This window comes from Phyllobates terribilis, unplaced genomic scaffold (genome assembly GCF_046119375.1).
Source record: "Phyllobates terribilis strain yellow unplaced genomic scaffold, ASM4611937v1 Scaffold_1__5_contigs__length_1240528914, whole genome shotgun sequence".
Lineage (NCBI taxonomy): Eukaryota > Metazoa > Chordata > Amphibia > Anura > Dendrobatidae > Phyllobates > Phyllobates terribilis.
This window is the reverse complement of record NW_027362761.1, coordinates 10,102,706-10,127,763: the sequence shown is the minus strand read 5'-3', so window position 1 is coordinate 10,127,763 and position 25,058 is coordinate 10,102,706. Positions and strand designations below refer to the sequence as shown.

At 44.0% G+C, this 25,058-nt stretch overlaps 1 protein-coding gene and 1 long non-coding RNA gene across 8 annotated transcripts in view; one reads left to right on the top strand and one right to left on the bottom strand.

The window, feature by feature from the left end:
- Positions 1 to 25,058, bottom strand: part of LOC141167232 (uncharacterized) — a 632,749-nt gene that overhangs the window by 546,490 nt on the left and 61,201 nt on the right. For 5 of the 6 annotated variants that reach the window (XM_073654689.1, XM_073654734.1, XM_073654964.1 and 2 more), the window contains one exon: positions 4,946 to 5,516. In XM_073654689.1, coding sequence (XP_073510790.1) covers positions 4,946 to 5,516 — 571 coding nt within the window. The remainder of the gene's footprint in view (positions 1 to 4,945; positions 5,517 to 25,058) is intronic. The other variant, XM_073654901.1, reaches the window with a different exon arrangement.
- LOC141167642 (uncharacterized) overlaps positions 11,034 to 25,058 on the top strand; it is an 85,821-nt gene continuing 71,796 nt past the window's right edge. For both annotated transcript variants that reach the window (XR_012251537.1, XR_012251486.1), the window contains exon 1: positions 11,034 to 11,213. This is a non-coding gene — a long non-coding RNA (uncharacterized lncRNA). The remainder of the gene's footprint in view (positions 11,214 to 25,058) is intronic.

Sequence of the window (25,058 nt, the reverse complement as noted above, 5' to 3'; positions counted from 1 at the left end):
GAAGAAGTTTGGGACCACCAGAAGTCTTCCTAGACTTGGCCGTCCAGCCAAACCGAATAATCGTGGGAGAAGAGCCTTGGTGAGAGAGGTAAAGAAGAACCCCAAGATCACTGTGGCTGAGCTCCAGAGATCCAGTAGGGAGATGGGAGAAAGTTCCACAAAGTCAACTATCACTGCAGCCCTCCACCAGTCGGGCCTTTATGGCAGAATAGCCCGACGGAAGCCTCTACTCAGTGGAAGACATATGAAAGGTTGCATAGAGTTTGCTCAAAAACACATGGAGGACTCCCAGACTATGAGAAATAAGATTCTCTGGTCTGATGAGACGAACATAGAACTTTTTGGTGATAATTCTAAGCGGTATGTGTGGAGAAAACCAGGCACTGCTCATCACCTGCCCAATATAATCCCATCAGTGAAACATGGTGGCAGCATCATGCTATGGGGCTGATTTTTATTTGCAGGGACAGGACGAGTGGTTGCAATTGAATGAAACATGAATGCAGCAAAGTACAGAGATATCCTGGATGAAAACCTCTTCCAGAGTGCCCTGGACCTCAGACTTGGCCGAAGGTTCACCTTCCAACAAGATAATGACCCTAAGCACACAGCTAAAATAACAAAGGAGTGGCTTCATAACAACTCTCTGACCATTCTTGACAGGCCCAGCCAGAGCCCTGACCTAAACCCAATTGAGCATCTCTGGAGAGACTTGAAAATAGCCGTCCACCAACGTTCACCATCCAACCTGAAGGAACTGGAGAGGATCTGCAAGGAAGAATGGCAGAGAATCCACAAATCCAGGTGTGAAAACTTGTTGCATCATTCCCAAGAAGACTCATGGCTATACTAGCTCAAAATGACGCTTCTACTCAATTCTGAGCAAAGGGTCTGAATACTTATGACCATGTGATATTTCAGTTTTTCTTTTTTAATAAATTTGCAAAAATTTCTACATTTCTGTTTTTTTTCAGTCAAGATGGGGTGCATAGTGTACATTAATGAGAAAAAATCAACTTTTTAGAATTTACCAAATGGCTGCAATGAAACAAAGAGTGAAAAATTTAAAGGGGCCTGAATACTTTCTGTACCCACTGTATAGTGTAAGTGTACAGGTAATACAGGGATCACCAGTGCCATTATACACAGGAGCTCTGTATACAGTATCAGTGTACAGATAAAACAGTGATCAGCAGTGACATTATATACAGGAGCTCTGTATATAGTGTCAGTGTACAGGTAATACAGGGATCACCAGTGACATTATACACAGGAGCCAGCGTCTTTAGCAATGACCTTTTGTGGCATACCCTCCTTGTGGAGTGTGTCAATAACTGCCTTCTGGACATCTGTCAAGTCAGCAGTCTTCCCCATTATTGTGGAGCCTACTGAAACAGACTAAGGGACCTTTTTAAACGCTTAGGAAGCCTTCGCAGGTGCTTTTTGTTAATTATTCTAATTTACTGAGATAACGACTTTTGTGTTTTCATTGGCTGTAAGCCATAATCATCAACATTAACAGAAATAAACACTTGAAATAGATCACTCTGTTTGTAATGACTCTATACAATATATGAGTTTCACTTTTTGTATTGAAGAACTGAAATAAATTAACTTTTTGATGATATTCTAATTTAGTGAGAAGCACTTGTAGTATGTAGTGTCAGGTACAGGTAACACACTTACTCGCCGGTGACGTCTCTAGTTGAAGTCCTTCATCTTAGCTTTTCTTGTTCATCCAACACAGACCGCCATCACTTCTCCTAGCCAGGACTCGTCTCTGCAGAAAATAACACATAGTTACAGTGCATTGTGAAAGTATTTGGCCCCCTTGAACTTTTCTACCTTTTGCCACATTTCTGGCTTCAAACATAAAGATATAAAATTCTAATTTTTGGGGGAAGAATCAACAACAAGTGGGACACAATCGTGAAGTGTGACGAAATTTATTGGATATTTTAAACTTTTTTAAAAAATTAAAAACTGAAAAGTGGGGTGTAAAATATTATTGCGGCCCCCTTTAGTTAATACTTTGTAGCGCCACCTTTTGCTGCGATTACAGCTGCAAGTCGCTTGGGGTATGTCTCTATCAGTTTTGCACATCGAGAGGCTGAAATTCTTGCCCATTCTTCCTTGCAAAACAGCTCAAGCTCATTGAGGTTGGATGGAGGGCGTTTGTGAACAGCAGTTTTCAGCTCTTTCCACAGATTCTCGATTGGATTCAGGTCTGGACTTTGACTTGGCCATTCTAACACCTGGATACGTTTATTTTTGAACCATTCCATTGTAGATTTTTCTTTATGTTTGGGATCATTGTCTTGTTGGAAGATAAAACTCTCCCACCTCAGCAGTAGATCTCTGCAGTTCATCCAGAGTGATCATGGGCCTTTTGGCTGCATCTCTGATCAGTCTTCTCCTTGTTCGAGATGAAAGTTTAGAGGGACGGCCGGGTCTTGGTAGATTTTCAGTGGTCTGATATTCCTTCCATTTCAATATGATCGCTTGCACAGTGCTCCTTGAGATGCTTAAAACTTGGGAAATCTTTTTGTATCCAAATACGGCTTTAACCTTTGCCACAACAGTATCTCGGACCTGCCTGGTGTGTTCCTTGGTCTTCATGATGCTCTCTGCACTAGAAACAGAACCCTGAGACTATCACAGAGCAGGTGCATTTATACGGAGACTTAATTACACACAGGTGGATTCTATTTATCATTACCAGTCATTTAGGACAACATTGGATCATTCAGAGATCCTCACTGATCTTCTGGAGTGAGTTTGCTGCACTGAAAGTAAAGGGGCCGAATAATATTGCACGCCCCACTTTTCAGTTTTAAATTTGTTTAAAAAGTTTAAAATATCCAATAAATTTCGTTCCACTTCACGATTGTGTCCCACTTGTTGATTCTTCCCCAAAAAATTTGAATTTTATATCTTTATGTTTGAAGCCAGAAATGTGGCAAAAGGTAGAAAAGTTTAAGGGGGCCAAATACTTTCACAATGCACTGTATCTAGAGCAGTTTCCAGAGCACATTCCCCAATTTCTACACTACACCAGATGAAGGAAAAAAGTGACATAGTGTCGCCCCGCACAGTAACAGGACCCTCACTGAAAACAGTATCCTCAAAAAAATACATCACAGCAGTAATAATATCCTTTAAGTAGCCCCTACAGTAATAGTGTCCCACATCCTGCTCCCTTATGTACTCCATTCTGGACGCCATATGTCTTCATCCTGCCGCATATGTTCTCCAAACCTGGCCCCATGTCTCAGCTCCCATTCTGCCCCCATCATGTCTCAGGTCCCATTCTGCCATCATGTCTCAGGTCCCATTCTGCCCCATCATGTCTCGTCTCCCATTCTGCCCCCATCATGTCTCAGCTCCCATTCTGCCCCCATCATGTCTCAGCTCCCATTCTGCCCCCATCATGTCTCAGCTCCCATTCTGCCCCATCATGTCTCAGCTCCCATTCTGCCCCCATCATCTCTCAGCTCCCATTCTGCCCCATCATGTCTCGGCTCCCATTCTGCCCCCATCATGTCTCGGCTCCCATTCTGCCCCCATCATGTCTCGGCTCCCATTCTGCCCCCATCATGTCTCGGCTCCCATTCTGCCCCCATCATGTCTCGGCTCCCATTCTGCCCCCATCATGTCTCGGCTCCCATTCTGCCCCCATCATGTCTCGGCTCCCATTCTGCCCCCATCATGTCTCGTCTCCCATTCTGCCCCCATCATGTCTCGTCTCCCATTCTGCCCCCTTCATGTCTCGTCTCCCATTCTGCCCCCATCATGCCTCGTCTCCCATTCTGCCCCCATGTCTCATGAAAAAAAAAAAAGTTCCTCCTTACCTTGCCGGCAGTCCAGCCGTGACACTCCTTCCTTGATTTGAAGCGCGTATGCAAGCCAGTCACAGGCCGGAAGCTGACAACTATTGCCGTGTGGGAAGTCTCCCAAACGGCAATAGATTTAAAGTGAACCTGCGTCCGAGGACGCAAGTTCAGTTCGCTGAGGCCCGATGAGCAGAGGTGGGCCCCATCCGGGCCCCTCTGCTCACCGGGCCCCATACGCCAGTAAGGGCAGTAATGCCCTGATGGCGGCCCTGACAGTCATGGTATGGCATTATTTCTCCCTTGTAAATGGTATTATTATAACGTCTTTTAGCCAAAAAAACCTTTAATGCAAATTATCGTAATTGTACATCCCAGTTATAGTGGCGCACAGTTGATGTGCAGGAGCCGCCTGTGTTTTACAGTTGATGCTCCACTATAACAGGGATAACAGCTAACAAGTATTTGCATATAGCTGTAGAGTGGGCCCCTAGGGTCAATTCCCTTTATGGGCCCCAGACACCCCAGTCCGACCCAGGTCATATGGACAAATCAGGGTCCAAACAGGAAGTCGCTCCATTTGAAGCACAACTTTTGCCTGAATTGTTTATGGTCTCCATATCACATTTGCAGAGCACCTGAGGTACCAGTACAGTGGGAACACCCAAGAAGTGAACTCATTTTGGAAACTGCACTCCATCAGTAATATGGGATGGAATATATGCCATCGTTGGCACCCCCCTCCATCTGTCAACCACCTAGATGTCATAGTTGCTATTAACTGAATTATCTAGTGGTTGAAATGGTCAGGATGGGTGCTAGCATTGACACCTGCTGCCGGTGACATGCTGTAATTTTACAGCAGGATATGTTTAAATTCAACCATCTATGGCATAGTAGTATGCCATTGAGGGCACAGGAAGGCATCTAAGTCTATGAAGAGGAGTGAAAAGAGCAAGAGAGAAATAAAGGAAGACACAGACAAGCTGTTCAGCTTCAAATGAAAAGACAGTCCCACTTTAAGGAAATCGTTACACACTCTCAGACATTTAATTATGGAAAATTTCATGAAAAATGCAGCATTAAATTCATAGAAATAAAATAAAAGTTCATACCTAAAAAGCTTCTCATTACCATATAGTCATCAAAGTCCTCTGGTTCTTTATATTTTTTAAGATCTACAAAAGGAGGTCGAGCAGGCTTCTTTGGTCTTAATCCAAGTACAACTTCGCTTGGCAAAAGTTTTAGCCTCGGTTTGTTGAGGTAACCAGTTGATGACGTCTTGATTTGTAGAGCATTCAGTGAGCAGTGTCCAGTATCACTAAGTGAAGTGTTTGCAGACCGTTTAGGGACAATAGGTTTATTGAGTGGAACTGAAGGTCTATTAACAAAAGCTTCATGACGAACTTTTGAGTTACTTTGATATGAAAAGCTTTTATGTAAATGTAATGAGCTTCCTGCAGCTTTCAATGGGTCAATTTTTGGGGATACTGCAAGATCTGGTGAAGATAAAGCTTTGGGTAGAGGTTTCTGAAAATAATGTTCACTGACTGGCTGTATAATTGGTTTTGCCGGTATAGCAGGCTTAGGTCCAGGCTTTATCTGCAAAATTGGCTTGGCACAAAGATTTTCTCCAGATTCCTTTTGAAATTTCATCCGGATATTTTTAAAACCTTCTGGATCTGTCTGAAAAGATAAAATTCATTGTCAAGTAAGGTAGATGGTAGTTAGAGGAGGAGATAATACAATATTGGAATAAAATATTACTCTACTTTTTGAACTCTGCATAAAAAGAAAAACATGCATGTACAATAGCAATATTTTTTTTGTTGCTTATAGTGAAGCATAAGAAAAATATAAAGGTTTTTGTGCATGCCTTGTGTATAGATTTTGTTATTGGGTGTTCTATTTCTGGAATATTTACCAGTAGTTTCCTTTTCCCATAATGCAGACTATATTTCCTATGATGCCTCTGGCTCTGGCTTCTAATGGCAGTCAGTGATAAATCAAGGACAAAACTAATGTACAGGCAGAGTCTCCGTATATATTGTGTTATGTACAGGTGCTTCTCACAAAATTAGAATATCCTCAAAAATTTAATTTATTTCAGATCTTCGATACAAAAAGGGCCACTCATATTATATAGAGTCATTACAAACAGTGATCTATTTCAAGTGTTTATTTCTGTTAATGTTGATGATTATGGCTTACACTCAATAAAAACACAAATGTCATTATCTGAGTAAATTAGAATACTTTATAACAACAGCTTCAAAAATGTTTTTAAAATCCGAAATGTTGGCCTACTGAAATATATGTTCAGTAAATGCACTCAATACTTGTTCGGCCTCCTTTTGCATCAATTACTGCATCAATGCGGCGTGGCATGGAGGTGATCAGCCTGTGGCACTGCTGAGGTGTCATGGAAGCCCAGGTTGCTTTGATAGCAGCCTTCAGCTCGTCTGTATTGTTGGGTCTGATGTCTCTCATCTTCCTCTTGATAATACCCCTTAGATTCTCTATGGGGTTAAGGTCAGGCGAGTTTGCTGGCCAATCAAGCACAGTGATACTGTTTGTAAACCAAGTATTGGTACTTTTGGCAGTGTGGACAGGTGCCAAGTCTTGCTGGAGAATGAAATTTCCATCTCCAAAAAGCTTGTCAGCAGAGGGAAGCATGAAGCGATCTAAAATTTCCTGGTAGACGGCTGCGCTGACTTTGGTCTTGATAAAACACAGTGGACCTACACCAGTAGGTGACATGGCTCCCCAAACCATCACTGCTTGTGGAAACGTCACACTAGACCTCAAGTAGCTTGGATTGTGTGCCTCTCCACTCTTCCTCCAGACTCTGGGACCTTAATTTCCAAATGAAATGCAAAATTTACTTTCATCTGAAAACAATACCTTGGACCACTGAGCAACAGTCCAGATCTTTTTCTCCTTGGCCCAGGTAAGACGCTTCTGGCGTTGTCTATTGGTCATGAGCGGCTTGACACAAGGAATGCGACACTTGTAGCCCATGTGCTGGATAAGTCTGTGTATGGTGGCTCTTGAAACAATGACTCCACCAGCAGTCCACTCCTTGTGAATCTCCCCCAAATTTTTGAATGGCCTTTTCTTAACAATTCTTTCAAGGCTGCGGTTATCCCAGTTGCTTGCACACCTTTTTCTACCACACTTTTTCCTTCCTCTAAACTTTCGATTAATATGCTTGGATATAGCACTCTGTGAACAGCCAGCTTCTTTACCAATGAATTTTGTGGCTTACCCTCCTTGTGAAGTGTGTCAATGACTGCCTTCTGGACATCTGTCAAGTCAGCAGTCTTCCCCATGATTGTGGAGCCTACTGAAACAGACTAAAGGACGTTTTTAAACGCTTCGGAAGCCTTTGCAGGTGTTTTTTGTTAAATATTCTAATTGACTGAGAAAATGACTTTTGTGTTTTCATTGGCTGTAAGCCATAATCATCAACATTAACAGAAATAAACACGTGAAATAGATCACTCTGTTTGTAATGACTTTATATAATATATGAGTTTCACTTTTTGTATTGAAGAACTGAAATAAATTAACTTTTTGATGATATTCTAATTTTGGGAGAAGCACCTGTTCCAAAAAGGCACAAAAGATAGGGAGGTTTACTGTGTGAAACTGTCAATAAGAAAAAATGTATTGCTTACCCCTAAGGACCATTCACCGTTCAACTTATTTTTTAATAGCAGAATACAAAGTGAAAGCTTTGCTGTGATTACTTCTTAATGACTAGCAAAGATGAGTTTTTATTCTTTTTCACCTGATATCTTTATTTTTATGGGGAAACAACAGGGATCCAAGGAGAGCAAAACCTATTAGCAAGGAGCCCAAGAGTGGCCAGGATGGATCAGATACAGGATAACATAATTTATAGTCCACAGAAATTTAGAGGCGGAATCCTGTCTACACATAATAGAGTATGGCATATAGATGTAAAAGAGCTGGGATGACACATTATGCTGCTGGAAAATTTCTGGTGAGTTAGCATTAAATGTTCAAAACCCCTATAAATCCTATTTCGCTACTTTAAATATTACATTTTATAATATTCGTTAACTCCTTCCTGTCATAGGACATAAGATATAATATTATGTAGGGACCTGTGTTTGATGTGGGTAATCTCTGACAGCAGCATTTAAAGTAGGCAATCCGGGGAGTGTGCCATCTCATGCGCCCATCAGTCTTTCTATGACGTGATTGTGAAAAGCCAATGGGTTGATGAAGACCATTGTACCTGCTATGACAGTGATGCTGTGAGGACCATTCTGTGGCTGTCCTTTATTATGAACCGTGACTGCCACTATATACTGCAATACTGAAGGCTCTACAACGTTTTCTGGGCTTTACTAATTTTTACTGGAAATTCATCCAAAATTACTCAGAAACTGTGAAACCCCTAAATGACATGACTAGGAAGGGGTCTGATTTTTCCAAATGGCCGGATGCCTCCCTCCAGGCTTCTTCTTTCTTAAAGAATTATTTTGCTACTGCACCTATACTCAGTCAACCCAATGTTTCCCAACCCTTTATTGTGGAAGTTGACGCATCGGATGTGGGGATGTGGGGCTGTGTTGTCTCAGGGTCCGTCCCCTGGTAATTGGCGTCCATGCGCCTTCTTTTCTAAAAAGTTGTCTTCGGCTGAGAGAAATTATGACGTGGGTAATAGGGAACTTTTGGCGATCAAATTGGCGTTCAAAGAATGAAGACATTGGTTGCAGGGGGCTGACCATCATATTACTGTTATTACTGACCATAAGAACCTGTCAAATCTCCAGTCAGCTAAAAGTCTCAACCCTAGGCAAGGCAGATGGTCCCTGTTTTTTACTAGGTTTAATTTTTTTGGCACTTTTTGTCCAAGGGTCAAAAACGTCAAGGCTGATGCTTTGTTACGGGGCTTCCCTGGTGGCGGCCCCTGCCTCCTGCCCATCAGGAAGGTTATTTGTACCATCTAATCTGCGCCGCGAAGTAATTAAGGAAAATCATAACTCTGTGCTTGCTGGGCATCCAGGTGGTAAGGCAACCGCGGACCTCCTCTCTCGTCGTTTTTGGTGGCCGGGGTTGCATCAGGATGTGATTGAACACGTATGTGCTTGTAGTATTTGCGTGCGTTCTAATGTTTCGCATATCCGACCGTCTGGTACTCTTCTTCTGCTACCTATCCCTAGTAGGCCATGGACACACTTGTCCATGGATTTTATTACTGACCTACCGGTTTCTACAGGCAAAACAGTGGTTTTGGTGGTTGTCGATAGTTTCAGTAAAATGGTTTACTTCGCCGCATTACCTGCACTTACAAATGCCAAGACACTTGCTCAGGTGTTCATAAATGAGATTGTGAAACTTCACGGGGTTACCTCCGATGTGGTGGCAGTTTGTTTCCAAGTTCTGGGAGGCATTCTGTTCTCGACTGGGGGTGCAGCTGTCTTTTTCCTCTGCCTTCCACCCCCAGCTGAATAGACAGACTGAGCGTGTCAATCAGAATTTTGTGAGTCCCTGAGGAGGAACGTTTTGCTATCCTAGGTGTGGCGGGGGGTACTCAATAATTTAAAGATCATGGGAGACATGATCAGAAATTGGTGAAGGAAGGGTTTGGGTTCATGGAGAACTGGGCCGACTTTGCTGTCGGCTACAGGCTCTACAGTAGGGACAGGATGCATCTCAATGGGGAGGGTGCAGCTATGCTGGAGGGAAAAATGGAGGAGCTTTTAAACTAGGATCTGGGGGGAGGGAGGGTAATCGTGCTTATAAGGGGATAGATAGAGTAGACAGAGAGACTGGGACAGCCGGGGTTATAAAGGATCTAGGAGGGCTGGGATACGCAAGGAAAGTAGGGGGCTGAGTAGTAGTAGCAAATGTGCTAATTGTATTAAATGTCTGCTAGCAAATGCAAGAAGTCTGGCAAACAAAATGGCTGAACTGGAGACTCTTATGTCGGTTATAGAATACGATGTGGTGGGTATACGGAAACCTGGCTGGATGAAAGCCATGACTGGGTGACAAACAGGGGGATACACTACATTTAGAAAGGAAAGGAAAGACAAAAAAGGTGGAGGGGTTTGTATTTTCGTAAGATCCAACATAAAAACTGTGCTTAATGACAACATTGGGAGGAGATCTGACAATGTAGAGTCAGTCTGGGTAAATGTACATGGGGATGGCCGTAATGGAAAGCTGCTAATTGGAGTTTGTTACAAGCCTCCTAATATAGCTGCACAGGTAGAGGACGAAAAACTGGAACAAATTAAAAATGCAGCAAATAATAATAGGGTCCTTATTATGGGGGATTTTAACTATCCAGATATTAAATGACACATAGAATCTTTCAGTTGTGCTAAAAGCTGCAAGTTCTTATCTACAGTTTAGGACAATTATATCTCTCAACTGGTAGATGAACCAACCAGGGGAGGTAATCTGCTGGATCTGGTGCTGTCAGATATACCAGATACAATTTCAGATCTACAGGTCCAGGAGCATTTGGGAAACAGAGACCATAATATGGTAAGTTTCAATGTAATATTTAATAAAGCATTTCAAAGAGGAAATGCAAAAACCTGGAACTTTAGCAAAGCTGATTTCAGGAAATTAAGGGAAAAGCTTAATTGTGTAGACTGGGACCATGTCAGGGTAACTGGGGATACCGAACGTAAATGGGGCATGTTTAAGGAAATACTACAAGAATCCTGTAGAAAATGTATACCGTTTGGTAATAAAATGTCCAGGAATAAAAAGAAACCATTATGGATAAATAAGACAGTACAAAGTTTAATAAGACAAAAACAAAGGGCATTCAAAATCTTGAAGGCTGAGAATACAGAATATCAGGAATATAAAGACCTGAATAAGAAATGTAAAACAAGAAATCAAGCTAGCAAAATTATCTACAGAGCAACAAATCGCCAGGGATATTAAATTAAATCCTAAAATTTTTTTATACATACATCAATGCCAAAAAGAGAATCAGATGGTATCGGCCCCTTAAAAGATGATAATAAGATAATTATAGAAGACAGAAGAAAAGGCTGAGATATTAAACAGACACTTTTCATCAGTGTTCACCACAAAACCGTCTGTTCCAGGGATCTTTCATCAGGGCAAAAATCAAAGTTCACCACCTGATATAACTAGTTTAACACAACAAAAAGTACGCCTGCGTCTGAGCAAATTAAACATTGACAAATTCCCTGGGCAAGATGGTATGCATCCACGGATACTGAGGGAATTGACCTCAGAAATTGAGAAAAAGCTGTATCTCGTATTCTTAGATTCTCTTGTAACAGAGGTGGTGCCACAGGATTGGAGGTACTGATTTTTAAGAAAGGTCAGAAGGTGGATACAGGTAACTACCGTCCGGTAAGTCTGACATCAGTAGTGTGCAAAGTTTTTGAGGGCATCATAAGGGATGACCTGCAGAGTTATATCGCAGAGCATAATATAATAAATGATAAGCACGGATTCATGAAAAATAGGTCGTGTCGAACCAACATGTTGGGGTTCTATGAGGAGCTAAGTGCAAATCTGGATGTTGGTAATGCGGCTGATTTGATTTATCTGGACTTTGCAAAGGCATTTGATTCTATACCACTTAACAGCTTTACACTGAAGCTACAGAACCAAGGACTTGGGGGAACTATATGTAGATGGGTAAGGAATAAGGAATTGGCTAAATGATAGGAAAGAAAGGGTCATCATAAATGGTACATTCTCTAAATGGGACATAGTCAGCAGTGGGGTGCCGCAGGTGTCTGTGCTAGGACCGATTCTTTTTATCCTCTTTATTAATGACCTTGGGGATGGGATTGTGAGTAAAGTGTCCGTTTTTGCTGAGGATACCAAACTATGTAGGATATTAAAATCTGATCTTGACATTACGATATTGCAGAATGATCTGGATAAGATGACTTAATGGGCAAACACTTGGCAGATGAGCTTTAATGTAGATAAATGTAGAGTAATGCACCTAGGACGGATTAATCCTATTGCTGCATACACATTAAATGGGAGTATACTTGAGACTACAGAACAGGAGAAGGATTTGGGTATTCTGGTTACGAGTAAGCTGAGCAGCAGTACTCAATGTTAAGCAGCTGCCACAAAAGTAAACACGATTTTAGGGTGTATAAAAAGAGAAATAAAATCTTGCGATTCCAACGTATTGTTACCCCTTTATAAATCACTGGTGAGGCCATATCTAGAATATGGGATTCAGTTTTGGGCTCCATATTTTAAAAAAGATATTCAGAAGTTAGAGTCAGTTCAAAGGCGGACAACTCGATTATTACAAGGGATGGAAGGCCTCTCGTATGATGAGAGGTTGAAAAAGTTGAGCTTGTTTAGCTTAGAAAAACGACGCCTCAGAGGGGATCTCATTTACATATATAAATATGTGTGTGGTCAATACAAAGGTCTAGCTCATGACTTATTCCTTCCAAAGACTATACTAAGGACCAGGGGGCACTCATTAAGGGTGGAAGAAAGGCGATTCCGGCACCTAAACAGGAAAGGGTTCTTTACAGTTAGAGCAGTCAGGCTGTGGAATGCCCTGCCACAAGGGGTAGTAATGGCAGACACTATAACAGAGTTCAAAAAAGGGCTGGATGATTTCCTCGATACACATAACATTTTTGGCTACAGTTAAATTAGACAAAATGTTGCACATATAGTAGTACTTTTGATCCAGCGTTCTTGTACTGATCTCCTTTCTCAGGGTCAAGAAAGAATTTTTCCCCGTGATGCAAATTGGCTGAATGTATTCTGTTTTTTTTTTCCTTCTTCTGGATCAACAGATTTAGGTACAGGGATTTTAGTAATACCATAACAGTGATACAAAAATAAAACTAATTAAAATATTATAAACTGGTTTATTTGTAATTGTAATAGTGAAGTATTAATAAAAATGGTAATTCATTTGTGAGGCCTAGTTCCAGTAAGTTAGTGTAGTGTTGGGATGAGGAGTACAATTGGGGGAGAAGGGTTGAACTTGATGGACCAATGTCTTTATTCAACCTATGTTACTATGTCTGGGCTCCCTTCCCCTCATCCCTTTGTGTCGCAATTTGTCTTTCCTACACTGTGCGTGACAGAAAGGCCCTTTTATTCTAAAAAGAGGTGTAACTCATTCCATGACTAAATTAGGTAATCCATATAAGACAAATACCTGAATGTTTATGTGTCGGTTAAACCAAAAGACCTACATATATGACACATAAACTAAATGATATATAAAATATAACATATCATAAAGATTCTTCATCCGGCAAACAGTCAATATGGAAATGGATCCTAAAACGGATCCTAATGTCAACTATAGATTTAAAAATGCTTAATATAAATTGTCCTATTCTATTATCTCCATTATCAATTCAGATGCTCACCCCTTTGGAATCTTATCAACCTCTTGGATCTTTACCAAGTTTTTTTGGGGAAGTTGCAGCAAAATTAAGGCAGAACTCCTTAACTATTATCCCCTTCTTGGATGACATCATTGTCGTCAACGATTCCAGAGATTTGCTGCTAAAAGATATTCAAAAAACTAACAACTTTCTTCACACTCAGGGCTGGATAATCAACTGGGAGAAGTCAGACCTTCCTTCAGGTTTCAGGAACATTTTCTGGGGAATTCTCCTGGACTCTCAAAAGAAAACCCCTCTTCATCCAGAAAATAAAATCCTGTTCTACATAATCAAATTTTTTCTTCTTTGCTTTTCCTAAATCCAGAATGCAATGTCAGTTAAGGGCCACATGATGTCCTGCATATAGGCCTTAGCCTGGACCCAAGACCTCTGAAAAAATGTATCCTTTAAAATTGGAAAAGAAGTCGGTCTTCCTTTGAACGATGGAATATTATTCCAGCCGAGGTCATGTAATCACTAAAATGATGGCTCTTGACCCAAAACTTGTCCGAAGGGATTCATTGATTTCTGCAACAAGTCATTTGAATCACTACAAATGCAATCAAATGGGGATGGGGAGCACATTCCATGCAGCTAACTCAGCAGGGAAGTTGGTTCCATCATTTGAGTCTTCAATCCTCAAATTACAGGAAACTTGTAGCAATTTGAAATGTCCTTCATAAATCCAAACACTTGATCTGAAATTGTAATGTGCTAATTTACACAGAAAATGCAACAGCAGTTGCTTTCATCCATCACCTAGGGCAGTGTTCCCCAACTCCAGTCAAGAGACTCAAAGGTGATGGAAATGGCTTTTGAGAACTGGAGTTGGGAAACACTGACCTAGGGAGATTAAAGCAGACCATTGCAAATAACATTTTCATTGGGAAGAGAAATTGATTCTTTCTCTATCCGAAGTTCATCACAGAAGCTCCCTAAACAAGAAGGTGAAATTCTTTAGACACCTGACCTTAGATACAAAACAAGGTCATCATCCAAAAAAAGGTCATCAGCCTAAAGATCTTTCATCAGTTAGTGTCCAAATGGGGTCTTCATCAAATAGACCTCTTTGTGACTAGGGCAATCTGCAAGACAGACTTCTTCTCTTTAAATCCCAGAGAATATACCATGGCAATAGAACTTGCACTCAAATCCTGGTAATTCCGTACTTGCTCAGGAAAGGTGGCTTTCTCTTTTGAAGAAGATAAGTCTTCAGAGCTTGGTCTATCTTACAAATGTATTCTGTTGCAAGGTCCGGTCTATCACCACAACCTGGACCACCTTCATCTTTCTTCCCTGATACTAAAATATCAATTTTTTCTAAGAAAGAAGCTTTCAGAAAGAGTGTTTTCCACAATGATTTTCAATAGGAAGGATACTACTTCCAAGATGTTCACCTCCTTGTCAGCATCTGGATAAGCCAGATGTCCCTCATTTGTTAGATATTCTGCAGGAAAGTTTAGATTTAGGGATTTCAACTAGTACTCCTAAGTAGTGATGGGAGAGCACTAAAATGCTCGGGTGCTCGATGCTCGGGTCCAGCACATCGGAATACTCGGGTGCTCAACCCGAGCAACGAGCCAAATGTAAGTCTATGAGAAACTCAAGCATTTTCAGGCGGCTCCCCCCGGCGGTCTGCAGAGGGCCTAAAAATTGCCTAAATCAATGGGAACAGTGCTCAAATGACATGGGAATAGCATGGGGAAGACTCACAATAAAACATACAAAAACTAAACCAAAATGGATTTTCCTGGGAAATATGTTAAGGAACATCCTTTCCAGGGTAATGACTTGTATATAAGGCAAAATAAATAACTAAAATCAAAAATACTCCTCCACACCATAGGCTATGTTCACACGTAGCATTTTTGATGCGTTTTTGCACTTTTGTATTGCTTTCAACCGTGACAAATGCATTCACCGGGAAATGTCATTTTAACATTTTACAACCTTATCTGACCATGTGGTGTGTGACACATCATCAGACACATTCTGTATCATTTATGAAGGAGGGACTCTGAAAGTCACAAAGCCTATTTTTATAGGGCCATCAGGCGGCCTTTACTATTCTTAAAGGGCCAGCAGTCGGCCCTCGCTATTCTTAGAGAGTCATCAGCCGGTTATGCTTTGTTGTTCCCATTACTAAAGAGTGGGTCTCCTATACTGTCATTGCGTATGCAGTGAGTGTCAGGGCTGCCCAAAATTTGGACGCACCCCAATACCCTTTTGAAAATTTGGACGCACCCCTATGCCCCTTTGAAGAGACTTAGAGGAGGGCCTCCTGAAAACAATGTTCCCATTATTAGGAAGAGGGTCTCCCATTGTGTTTGCCTATGCAGTGAATGCAAGGGTTGCCAAAAATTTGGAGGCACTCCAATGCCCTTTGGAAGAGACGTGGAGGTCAGAGGGCCTCCTGAAAACAATGTTCCCATCATTAGGAAGAGGGTCTCCCATAGTGTTGGCCTATGCAGTGAATGCAAGGGCTGCCAAAAATTTGGAGGCACTCCAATGCCCCTTGGAAGAGACATAGAGGGCCTCATGAAAAAATGTTCCCATTAGAAAGGAGCGGGTCTCCTATACTTGTAATGCCCATGCACTAAGTGTATGGGCTGACAAACATTTACCCCTGGGGGGTATAAATGAACATACTGTATAAAAAATTTTTTTACAGGCATCATAAACACCCTTTAAAAAAATTATGTGGGTGTTGCATCACGGACCATGGTCACCTTGGTGATATGTTTGTGGAGGATGAGGAGAAGGAGGAGGACAAGAGCAAATAGCCAAAATCAGGAAGCGTATACCCATGTGTGGGTGTGAAAAGGTGCATGGGAATACACCTCCCAAAAAAAAGACACTGGATTTGAGTTTATGTTACACTGCTATCATTCGGTGGTGTTGAGAAGTCTGGCCCAATCCAGCCCTTGCTCATTTTTATAAGAGAGTCAGCCTGTCAGCATTTTCAGTTGACAGGCAGATGCACTTATCAGTTATAATTCCACCAGCGGCATTAAAAACCCGCTCTGATAAAACGCTAGCGGCAGGGCAGGCCAGGACCTCCAAGGCGTAGCGAGCCAGCTCATTCCACGTATCCAGCTTGGATACCCAATAATTCTAAGGCACAGAGGAATCATGGAGGACGTTGGTACAGTCGGCAAGGTACTCGCTCAGCATCTTCCCAAACTTTGCACTCCTTGTGAGAGTACCCAGCGCCTCAGGGCCTGTGCGATGGGAAGGTATGAGAAAATTCTCCCAGAACTTTGACAGTGTTCCCCTGCCTCTGCTGGCTTGGAGTTGTGTCTCTCTCACCTGTAGTCCTTGATTGTCCAACGAACTGTGACCTCTGCCACCAGTGTTTTCAGATGGGAATTTTTTTAATAGCTCCACAACAAGGGCCTTCTGGTACAGACCCATTTTTGTAGACCTGCCCGCTTCAGGAATAAGAGATATAAAGTTCTCCTTGTAGCGTGGGTCTAGAAGTGTCACCAATCAGTAATGACTGTCACTCAAAATTTTGAGAACACAAGGGTCATGGGAAAGGCAGCGTAACATAAACTCAGCCATGCGTGCCAGACTGCTAACAGGCAAGACTTCAGTGTCCTCACCAAGAGGATGACTGACCATGCTTTCCTCCTCCAGTGAGGAGTTGTTCGGATTACTCCACACCATAATAGCACAGACTGCTTGACCATTAGCAGTCGGGGGATACCTCTCTTTACCGGTGACGATCAGCTGTGCGGGCAGGCAGGCTGATATAAGGCATATATAACAGTGGAATTACACTGCATGGTCCGGCATGCTAATATCGAGCTCCCCAATTCCAATAATTATACACTTGGCTGGGGTGAACATAAATCTTTACAACATAGATCGTCTGACGCTCAGCGGCTAGGAGACTCTCTCCTTTATCTCTATCAGCAGTGAGCAGGCTGACATAGGATATATGCAGTAGTGAATTACACTGCATAAATCTGTCACGATAACACTGAGCACTCCATTTGCATACACACATATATCAGGGGTGAGGATAGAAATCTAACAACAGGATAATCTATTTGAAAGTCAGGTTGCAGAGACTATTCACCATGACTATTAATGCATATATCTGTCAAAGGGGCAATGTATAATATACAGCTATAGCCTAATGATTTAAGGGATGGCATTCCAAATTAATCTAACATACCATTTAACCAGATTCATTAGTGGGTACCGTCCATAATAGGATGGTTACCCTGTATGCATCTGTGGATGCATGAGTAATTTTACTCTTCCAATAATTTTAAATAATTTAGTAAAGCATATGAATTTTAATGGTCATATATCCACATTCTTTGTCTTTTCCCCCTCCCCCTTTTTGCTATTCTCCTCCTCCTCCTCTCTGGTCTCAGGCCATCCACTCTGAACAGACGGTATGACAGTTGTGCAGGTAGTACCGTCTATAGCGCATGAAACTAGCTCCTGTTCCTCCTCCTCCTCTTCCTTATTGTCAACCAATCCACATTGGGATGAGATGAGGCTGGGCTGTGTGTAATCGCCCTGTATGGTTCCTTGCTCCATCTCATTGTGCTCCACCTGCAATGCATCCACTTTGATTGTGAGCAGAGAGCGTTTCAGAAGACAGAGAAGCGGGATGGTGACGCTAATTATGGCGTCATCGCCGCTCACCATCTTGGTGGAGTCCTCAAAGTTTTGGAGGATGGTACATATGTCTGACATCCATGTCCACTCCTGAGGTCTCATGTGTGGAGTCTAAACTGAATACCGATGGCCTTGTTGATGCTGGTACTCAACAACTGCCCTCTTCTGCTCACAAATCCTTCCCAACATCTGCAGTGTAGAGTTCCAACGTGTGAGGACATCACACACCAGTCTATGAGCCGGAAGCAGCAAACTGCTGAAACACGGCAAGGGCGGCGGAAGCTGTAGGTGACCTTCTAAAATGGGCACACAGGCCGCGTACTTTAACAATCAGATCCAGCACCTCCGGGTAGGATTTGAGAAACTGCTAAACCACGAGGTTAAGCACATAGGCGAGGCATGGTACGTGTGTGAGCTCGCCTCGCCTCAGAGCCGTCACCAGGTTCCGGCCATTGTTACACACGACCATGCCTGGCTGTAGATTCAGCGGTGTGAGTCACAGATCAGCCTGCTCTTTCAGAGCTGTCCACAACTCTTCAGCATTGTGCGGTTTGTCACCTAAGCATATTAGCTTCAGCACAGTCTGTTGCCGCTTGGCCGATGCAGTGCAGAAGTGCTTCCAGCTTGTGACTAATGTGGTTATTTCAGAGATGGAGGCTGAAGAGGAGGAGGAGGATGAGGTGCAGGAGCTGTAGACCGTGGGGGCAACCCTGATTGACCTAGGGCCCACAATCCTTGGCGTCGGGAGGACGTGTTCCGTCCCAAGGTCCGACTGGGTCCCGGCATCCACTATAACTATGTTAACCCAGTGTGCCGTCAGTGAGATGTACCGTCCCTGCCCACAAGCACTTGTCCACATGTCCGCGGTTAGGTGGACTTTCCCGGTAACTGTGTTGTTGAGGGCACGGCTAATGTTTTGGACACGTGCTTGTGTAATGCGTTGACGGCACACCGGGAGAAATAGTGGCAGCTGGGGACCTAGTACCGAGGGACAGCCGCCGCCATCAGGTTGCAGAATGCTTCAGTCTCCACGAGCCTAAAAGGCAACAGTCGCGAAATGTGGGAATTTAGTAGTGTGGCCTGTGGGGCGTTGGCTGCGCTTGCGTTCCAAGGACTGGGGTAGGGACAACTGAACGTTGCGCTGGGACAAGGACGTGGACGTGCTTCCTGATGCTGCTACCTGAGAGTGTGCAACGACAGGTGCAGGGCAGGAGGCATCTTCGCATGCACCATGGACAGGGGATTGGCTTGCATGCACAACAGCGGAAGATGCAGTGGTGCCACCCGCAGACACTGTTCCTGGACCCTGGGGTCCGGCCCACAAAGTCAGGTGCTTTGCTGCCATGTGTCTGATAATGCTGGTGGTGGTCAGGCTGGTAATTTTGCCACCCCTGCTGATGCTGGCCTGGCAGGTGGTACAAATGGCCTTTTTGGGGTTATCGGCAGAGTCTTTAAAAAACAACCAGACTCGGGAAGACCTAACAGTTGTACTGGCAACTTCTTTCATGTTGGTGTTACGAAAACAGTAGCCTGCCTTCTGTCTACGGCAACCACACTTCTTCCTGCCTGTTGGGGTGCTCTGCCTCCTTCCCCCTGTGTGCTGCTGTCCTCGCTCTGCATGTCCTCCTGCCAGGTTGGGTCAGTTACTATATCATCCACCACCTCGTCTTCCACTTCCGCACCCTGGTCCTCCTCCTGACTTTCTGGCAATTGTGTCTCATCATCGTCCACCTCTTGTGACACTTTCCCACCGTCACCTTCGTGTGACCGTGGCTGCTCAAATATTTGGACATCGCTTATATGCGATCTCCTCTTGCCCCGCTTCAAGTGGACCGGGCGAGAGGCTCGAATCTGTAAAATGGAAAAGTGAACAGCTCTTTGGAGTGTCCAAGTGTGGGATCAGTTGTCTCTGGGCACTCGGCATGATGGGAGGAAGGAGGATCAGGGTGAGGAATATGCAGTCCAGACTCACGGCTACTGAGACTTGACCGTGTGGAAGACATGGTGGTGGTGGTAGTGGTGGTGGTGGTGGCAAAGTGACTGGAAGCATTATCCGCTATCCAACCAACAACCTTTTGACACTGCTCTGGATTCAATAGTGGTCAGCTGCGGTCCCCTAGGAATTGGGACAGGAAGGTCGGGCAAGAAGAAATGGGTGTTTGTTGTGGCACAATTTCAGCTTGCCCTCGGCCTCTGCATGCACCATAACCATCACGTCCAGTTCCCCGTCCCTTGCCACGTGCCTTGCCCATTTTAAATGGAGGACAATATTCCACGCTCACTACAAATGGCTGAATTTGGAGAGAACTTATATGTGATTCGTGTGACGGAGAAACCACAGTTTTAAATAGCTGGCCTGTAGGTAACTATTTTGAACAGCAAATCGGTGTCAAAAATGTCGCTGACACACTGAAACAAATTTTTAATGGAGGCCAGAAATGGCAGTATTTTCTGAAAACATATATGTGATCCGTATGACTGAGAAAACACAGTTAAATAGCTGGATTTTTAGCGCTGTAATATGGAAAGGACCTGGCTGTATTCTGCACTGCCAACAAGCAAATGGCGCAGAAAAACTGTGTTCTCTGGATTGCTTTTTAAGCAAGTAATGAGGATTAGGATCCAAAAAATTATTCCTGGCCCCTGAGACCTGGGCCTATATCTAGAAATGTCTAACAGCAGCAGCAGACAGAACTGGAATGGAGCCTCTTATGAAATATGCACTGCCAGCCTATATACACTGCCTGCCTGATATCTCTGCAGATGGATTAGTCCTCAGAAGGACTGTTTGTTGAGATGGATATGTGTAATATGCTTCTGCTCTACCTACACTACCTAATAAAGAAGCGGATCTCTCCCTAGATCAGCAGCAGCTCTCCCTACACTGTCTGATTGCTGAGTAGACTGATGAGCACAGTGGCGCCAGGTCTGATATAGACCTGATGACGCTGTGCGGCCAGTCAATCACTATAATGCCACAACCAACATGGCTACGGCATTACTGTGTGGCAGGCAATCCCTGCATGTTCATTGGCTCTGTAAAGAGCACCAAACATGCAGGGAGGGGACCCGAGCATCCACCCGAGCATCTCGCAAGTACTCGGCAAGTTCCGAGCATCTCGAGTACTGAGATGCTTGGGCGAGTACCGAGTACTTGCAAGTATGCTCGCTCATCACTACTCTTAAGGTATAGGTTTCTGCCCTCGGTGCCTTTTATGACACCAAACTGCGTGAGAAACCTTGGATATCTAGGTTTCTGAAAGTGACTGTCTTACTTACACCTTTAATTAAGAACCTCCTTACTGCTTGGAATCTTAATTGAGTATTTTTGGCTCTGTCCTCGTTTCCCTTTAAATCTTTAGACTCTTTATCAGACTTCTGACACTCAAAACTGTCTTTGTAATGATTATAACTTCTGCCTATACAGTCACTGAGCTTCAGGCCCTATCAGTTCAGGAACCTTTTCTCAGGGTGTTAGATGACAAGCGAATTTTTGTGCTTGACTCTTCCTTTCTTGCTAAAGAATAGTGTTGAGCGAGCACTAAAATGCTCGGGTGCTTGAAGCTCGGGCCGAGCTCGCCGTGATACTCGGGTGCTCTACCCGAGCAACGAGCCCAATGTTAGTCTATGGGAGACCCGAGCATTTTTGCGGCGGCACCCCCGGCAGTCTTTTAAAAGCCTAACAAGTGCCCAAAACGATAGTGACAGTGATCAAATGACATGGGGACAGCATGGGGATCACCCCAGGAAGCATTTCTGACCCCCAGGTCACTGTTGTCAACAACGTGGTCAGAGGTATTAAGCCACTTTTACAGGCTCATAATAGTACGTTCTAAAACGAAAGTGAAACTTCTTTCCTGTAAAATATGTTAAGGAATTTCTTTTCCAGGGTAAAGACTTGTGTATAAGGTAAAATAAATAAATAACCAAAAACAAAAATACTCCTCCACACCTTGGGCTATGTTCACAAGTAGCATTTTTTATGCGTTTTTGCACTTTTGTATTGCTTTCAACTGTGACAAATGCATTCACCGGGAAATGTCATTTTCACATTTTACAACCTTATCTGGCCATGTGCTGTGTGACACATGCATATAGTGCTGAAAAGACATGGGAACAGCATGGGGAAGACCCCTGGAAGCATCTCTGACTCCCAGGTCACTGCCTAAAAGTGTGACCATCAGAAGTGATCCTTGGCGCATCAGAAGATGCAGACTTGCAACTATCCCCGTGCAAGTCCTTGTCCCAGGGCAGTGTTCAATTGTACCTCCCCATTCCTTGCAATGCAAGCGCAAATATGCAGCCAACCACCCACCCACCCGCAGGCTGCAATACCATACTGTTAGCTTGCACTTGAAATGGGGCCTTTTAGTTTTGAGGAGGCCGAAGCTGGCCACTACCTCATGGCTGCTTCGGCAGCGAGGTATCCATACTCAGTCCCCAGCCGCCCGGCGGCCGGGTGTCCACGCATGGGGGCGGCCGGGTGTTCATAAACGGTCCCCAGCCACCCCGATTTCACCGCGGAACATCCCCACAGACTTTTCTTAGCCTGGCCTACTTTAGGGTAGCATTGGACGAGACCACCAGAGAAGCAGACTCCTCCGGTGGGCCCTGGCTTCTCCATCAGGGCAGTTGAGAGTGCCAAGGTGAGGAGCATGATGATGATGATAGAAGTTAGCATCTGCTTTGTTTTGTTGGAATGCAAGCGTAAGTGTGCAACCTGCCGCCCACCCACCCCCAGGCTGCAATACCATACTGCTAGCTTGCTTGCACTTGAAAATGGGCCTTTTAGGCATGTGGAGGCAGACGCCGGCCACCATGTCATGGCTGCGTTGACGGCCCTTTTATCCATACTCAGTCCCCAGCGGCCCGGCGGCCGGGTGTCCACGCTCGGTCCCCAGCCGCCAGGGGGCGGCCGGGTGTCCATAAACGGTCCCCAGCTGCCCTGATTTCTCCTGTTACCGACCCACACACTTTTCTTAGACTGGCCTGCTTTAGGGCAGCATTGGCCGAGCCCACCAGAGAACCAGACTCCTCCGGTGGGCCCTGGCTTCTCCATCAGGGGAGTTGAGAGTGCCAAGGTGAGAAGCATGATGATGATAGAAGTTAGCATCTACTTTGTTTTCTTGGAATGCAAGCACATGTATGTAGTAGCGGCTAGGCCTTAGGTGGTCAGCGTTTTGGCGCATATCCTACCTCCTACGAGGATTGCTGGATGTTTTCCTCCTACTATCCCAGTTCTATGACTCCTGTTAAAACAAAGCTTCAGGTTATAAATGATGGATGAGGTGGTGGCAAAGGAGAAAGAGCTGGAGGAACAGGGACCATTCACATCAATATCAGGCCAGTCAACCACACATGTCTTGTAGGATATGTTTCTGTAACAAAAGGAGCGGTTGTGCTACACAGTTATAGGGCATACAGTGAGTGCAATGCCTACCAAACATTTCGAGGCACTCCAATGCCCCTTGGAAGTGACATGGAGGTCAGAGGGCCTGTACACTGTTGGCCTAAACAGTGAATGGAAGGCTTTCCAAAAATTATGAGGAACTGCATTGCCCCTTGAAACAGACGTAGATTACAGCGTACTAAAAACCTTCTACCCATTATTGGGGAGTGGATCTTCGTTAGTTTTCGCCTTTGCATTGAAAAGCAAAAGCTGACTAAAATTAGGAGGAAATGCAATACCCGTTGGAAGAGTCGTGGAGGTTAGAGGTAATTAAAAACAACATTTCAATGCCCCTCGGAAGAGACGTGGAGGTCACAGTAGCTTAACAAGATGCCTTTAATGCCCCTTGAAAAAGTGGTGGAGGTCACAGTAGCTTAACAAAACGCTTTTAATGCCCCTTGGAAGAGACATGGAGGTTGCCGTAGCTTAACAAGACGGTTTTAATGCCCCTTGGAAGAGATGTGTAGGTCACAGTAGCATAACAAGACGCTTTTAATGCCCCTTGGAAAAGTGGTGGAGGTCGCAGTAGCTTAACAAGACGGTTTTAATGCCCCTCAGAAGAAACGTGGAGGTCAGAGTGGTATAACAACATGCTTTTAATACCCCTCAGAAGAGACGTGGAGGTCCCAGTAGCTTAACAAGACGCTTTTAATGCCCCTCAGAAGAGACGTGGAGGTTGCAGTAGCTTAACAAGACGGTTTTAATGCCCCTTACAAGAGCCATACAGTACAGCGTATTACAAACATTATTCCCATGATTGGGGAGTGGGTCTCCCATAGTATTCGCTTATGCCTTCCAAGCAAAAGCTGCCAAAAATTATGAGGAAATGCAATGCCCGTTCGAAGAGTAATGGAGGTCCCAGTAGCTTAACAAGGCCGTTTTAATGCCCCTCAGAAGAGACGTGGAGGTCAGAGTGGTATAACAAGATGCTTTTAATGCCCCTTGGAAGAGTGGTGGAGGTCGCAGTAGTTTAACAAGACGGTTTTAATGCCCCTCGGAAGAGACATGGAGGTCGCAGTAGCTTAACAAGACGCTTTTAATGCCCCTCAGAAGAGACGTGGAGGTCAGAGAGGTATAACAACACACTGTTAATGCCCCTCAGAAGAGACGTGTAGGTCACAGTGGTATAACAAGATGGTTTTAATGCCCCTCAGAAGAGACGTGGAGATCGCAGTAGCTTAACAAGACGCTTTTAATGCCCCTCAGAAGAGACGTGGACGTCAGAGTGGTCTAACAAGACGGTTTTAATGCCCCTCAGAAGAGATGTGGAGGTCGCAGTAGCTTAACAAGATGCTTTTAATGCCCCTCAGAAGAGACGTGGAGGTCAGAGTGGTATAACAACACACTTTTAATGCCCCTTGGAAAAGTGGTGGAGGTCGCAGTAGTTTAACAAGACGGTTTTAATGCCCTCGGAAGAGACATGGAGGTCCCAGTGGCTTAACAAGACGCTTTTAATGCCCCTCAGAAGAGACGTGTAGGTCAGAGTGGTATAACAAGACGGTTTTAATGCCCCTCAGAAGAGACGTGGAGGTAAGAGTGGTATAACAAGATGCTTTTAATGCCCCTCAGAAAAGATGTGGAGGTCAGAGTGATATAACAACACGCTTTTAATGCCCCTTAGAAGAGACGTGGACGTCAGAGTGGTATAACAACACGCTTTTAATGCCCATCAGAAGAGATGTGTAGGTCAGAGTGGTATAACAACACGCTTTTAATGCC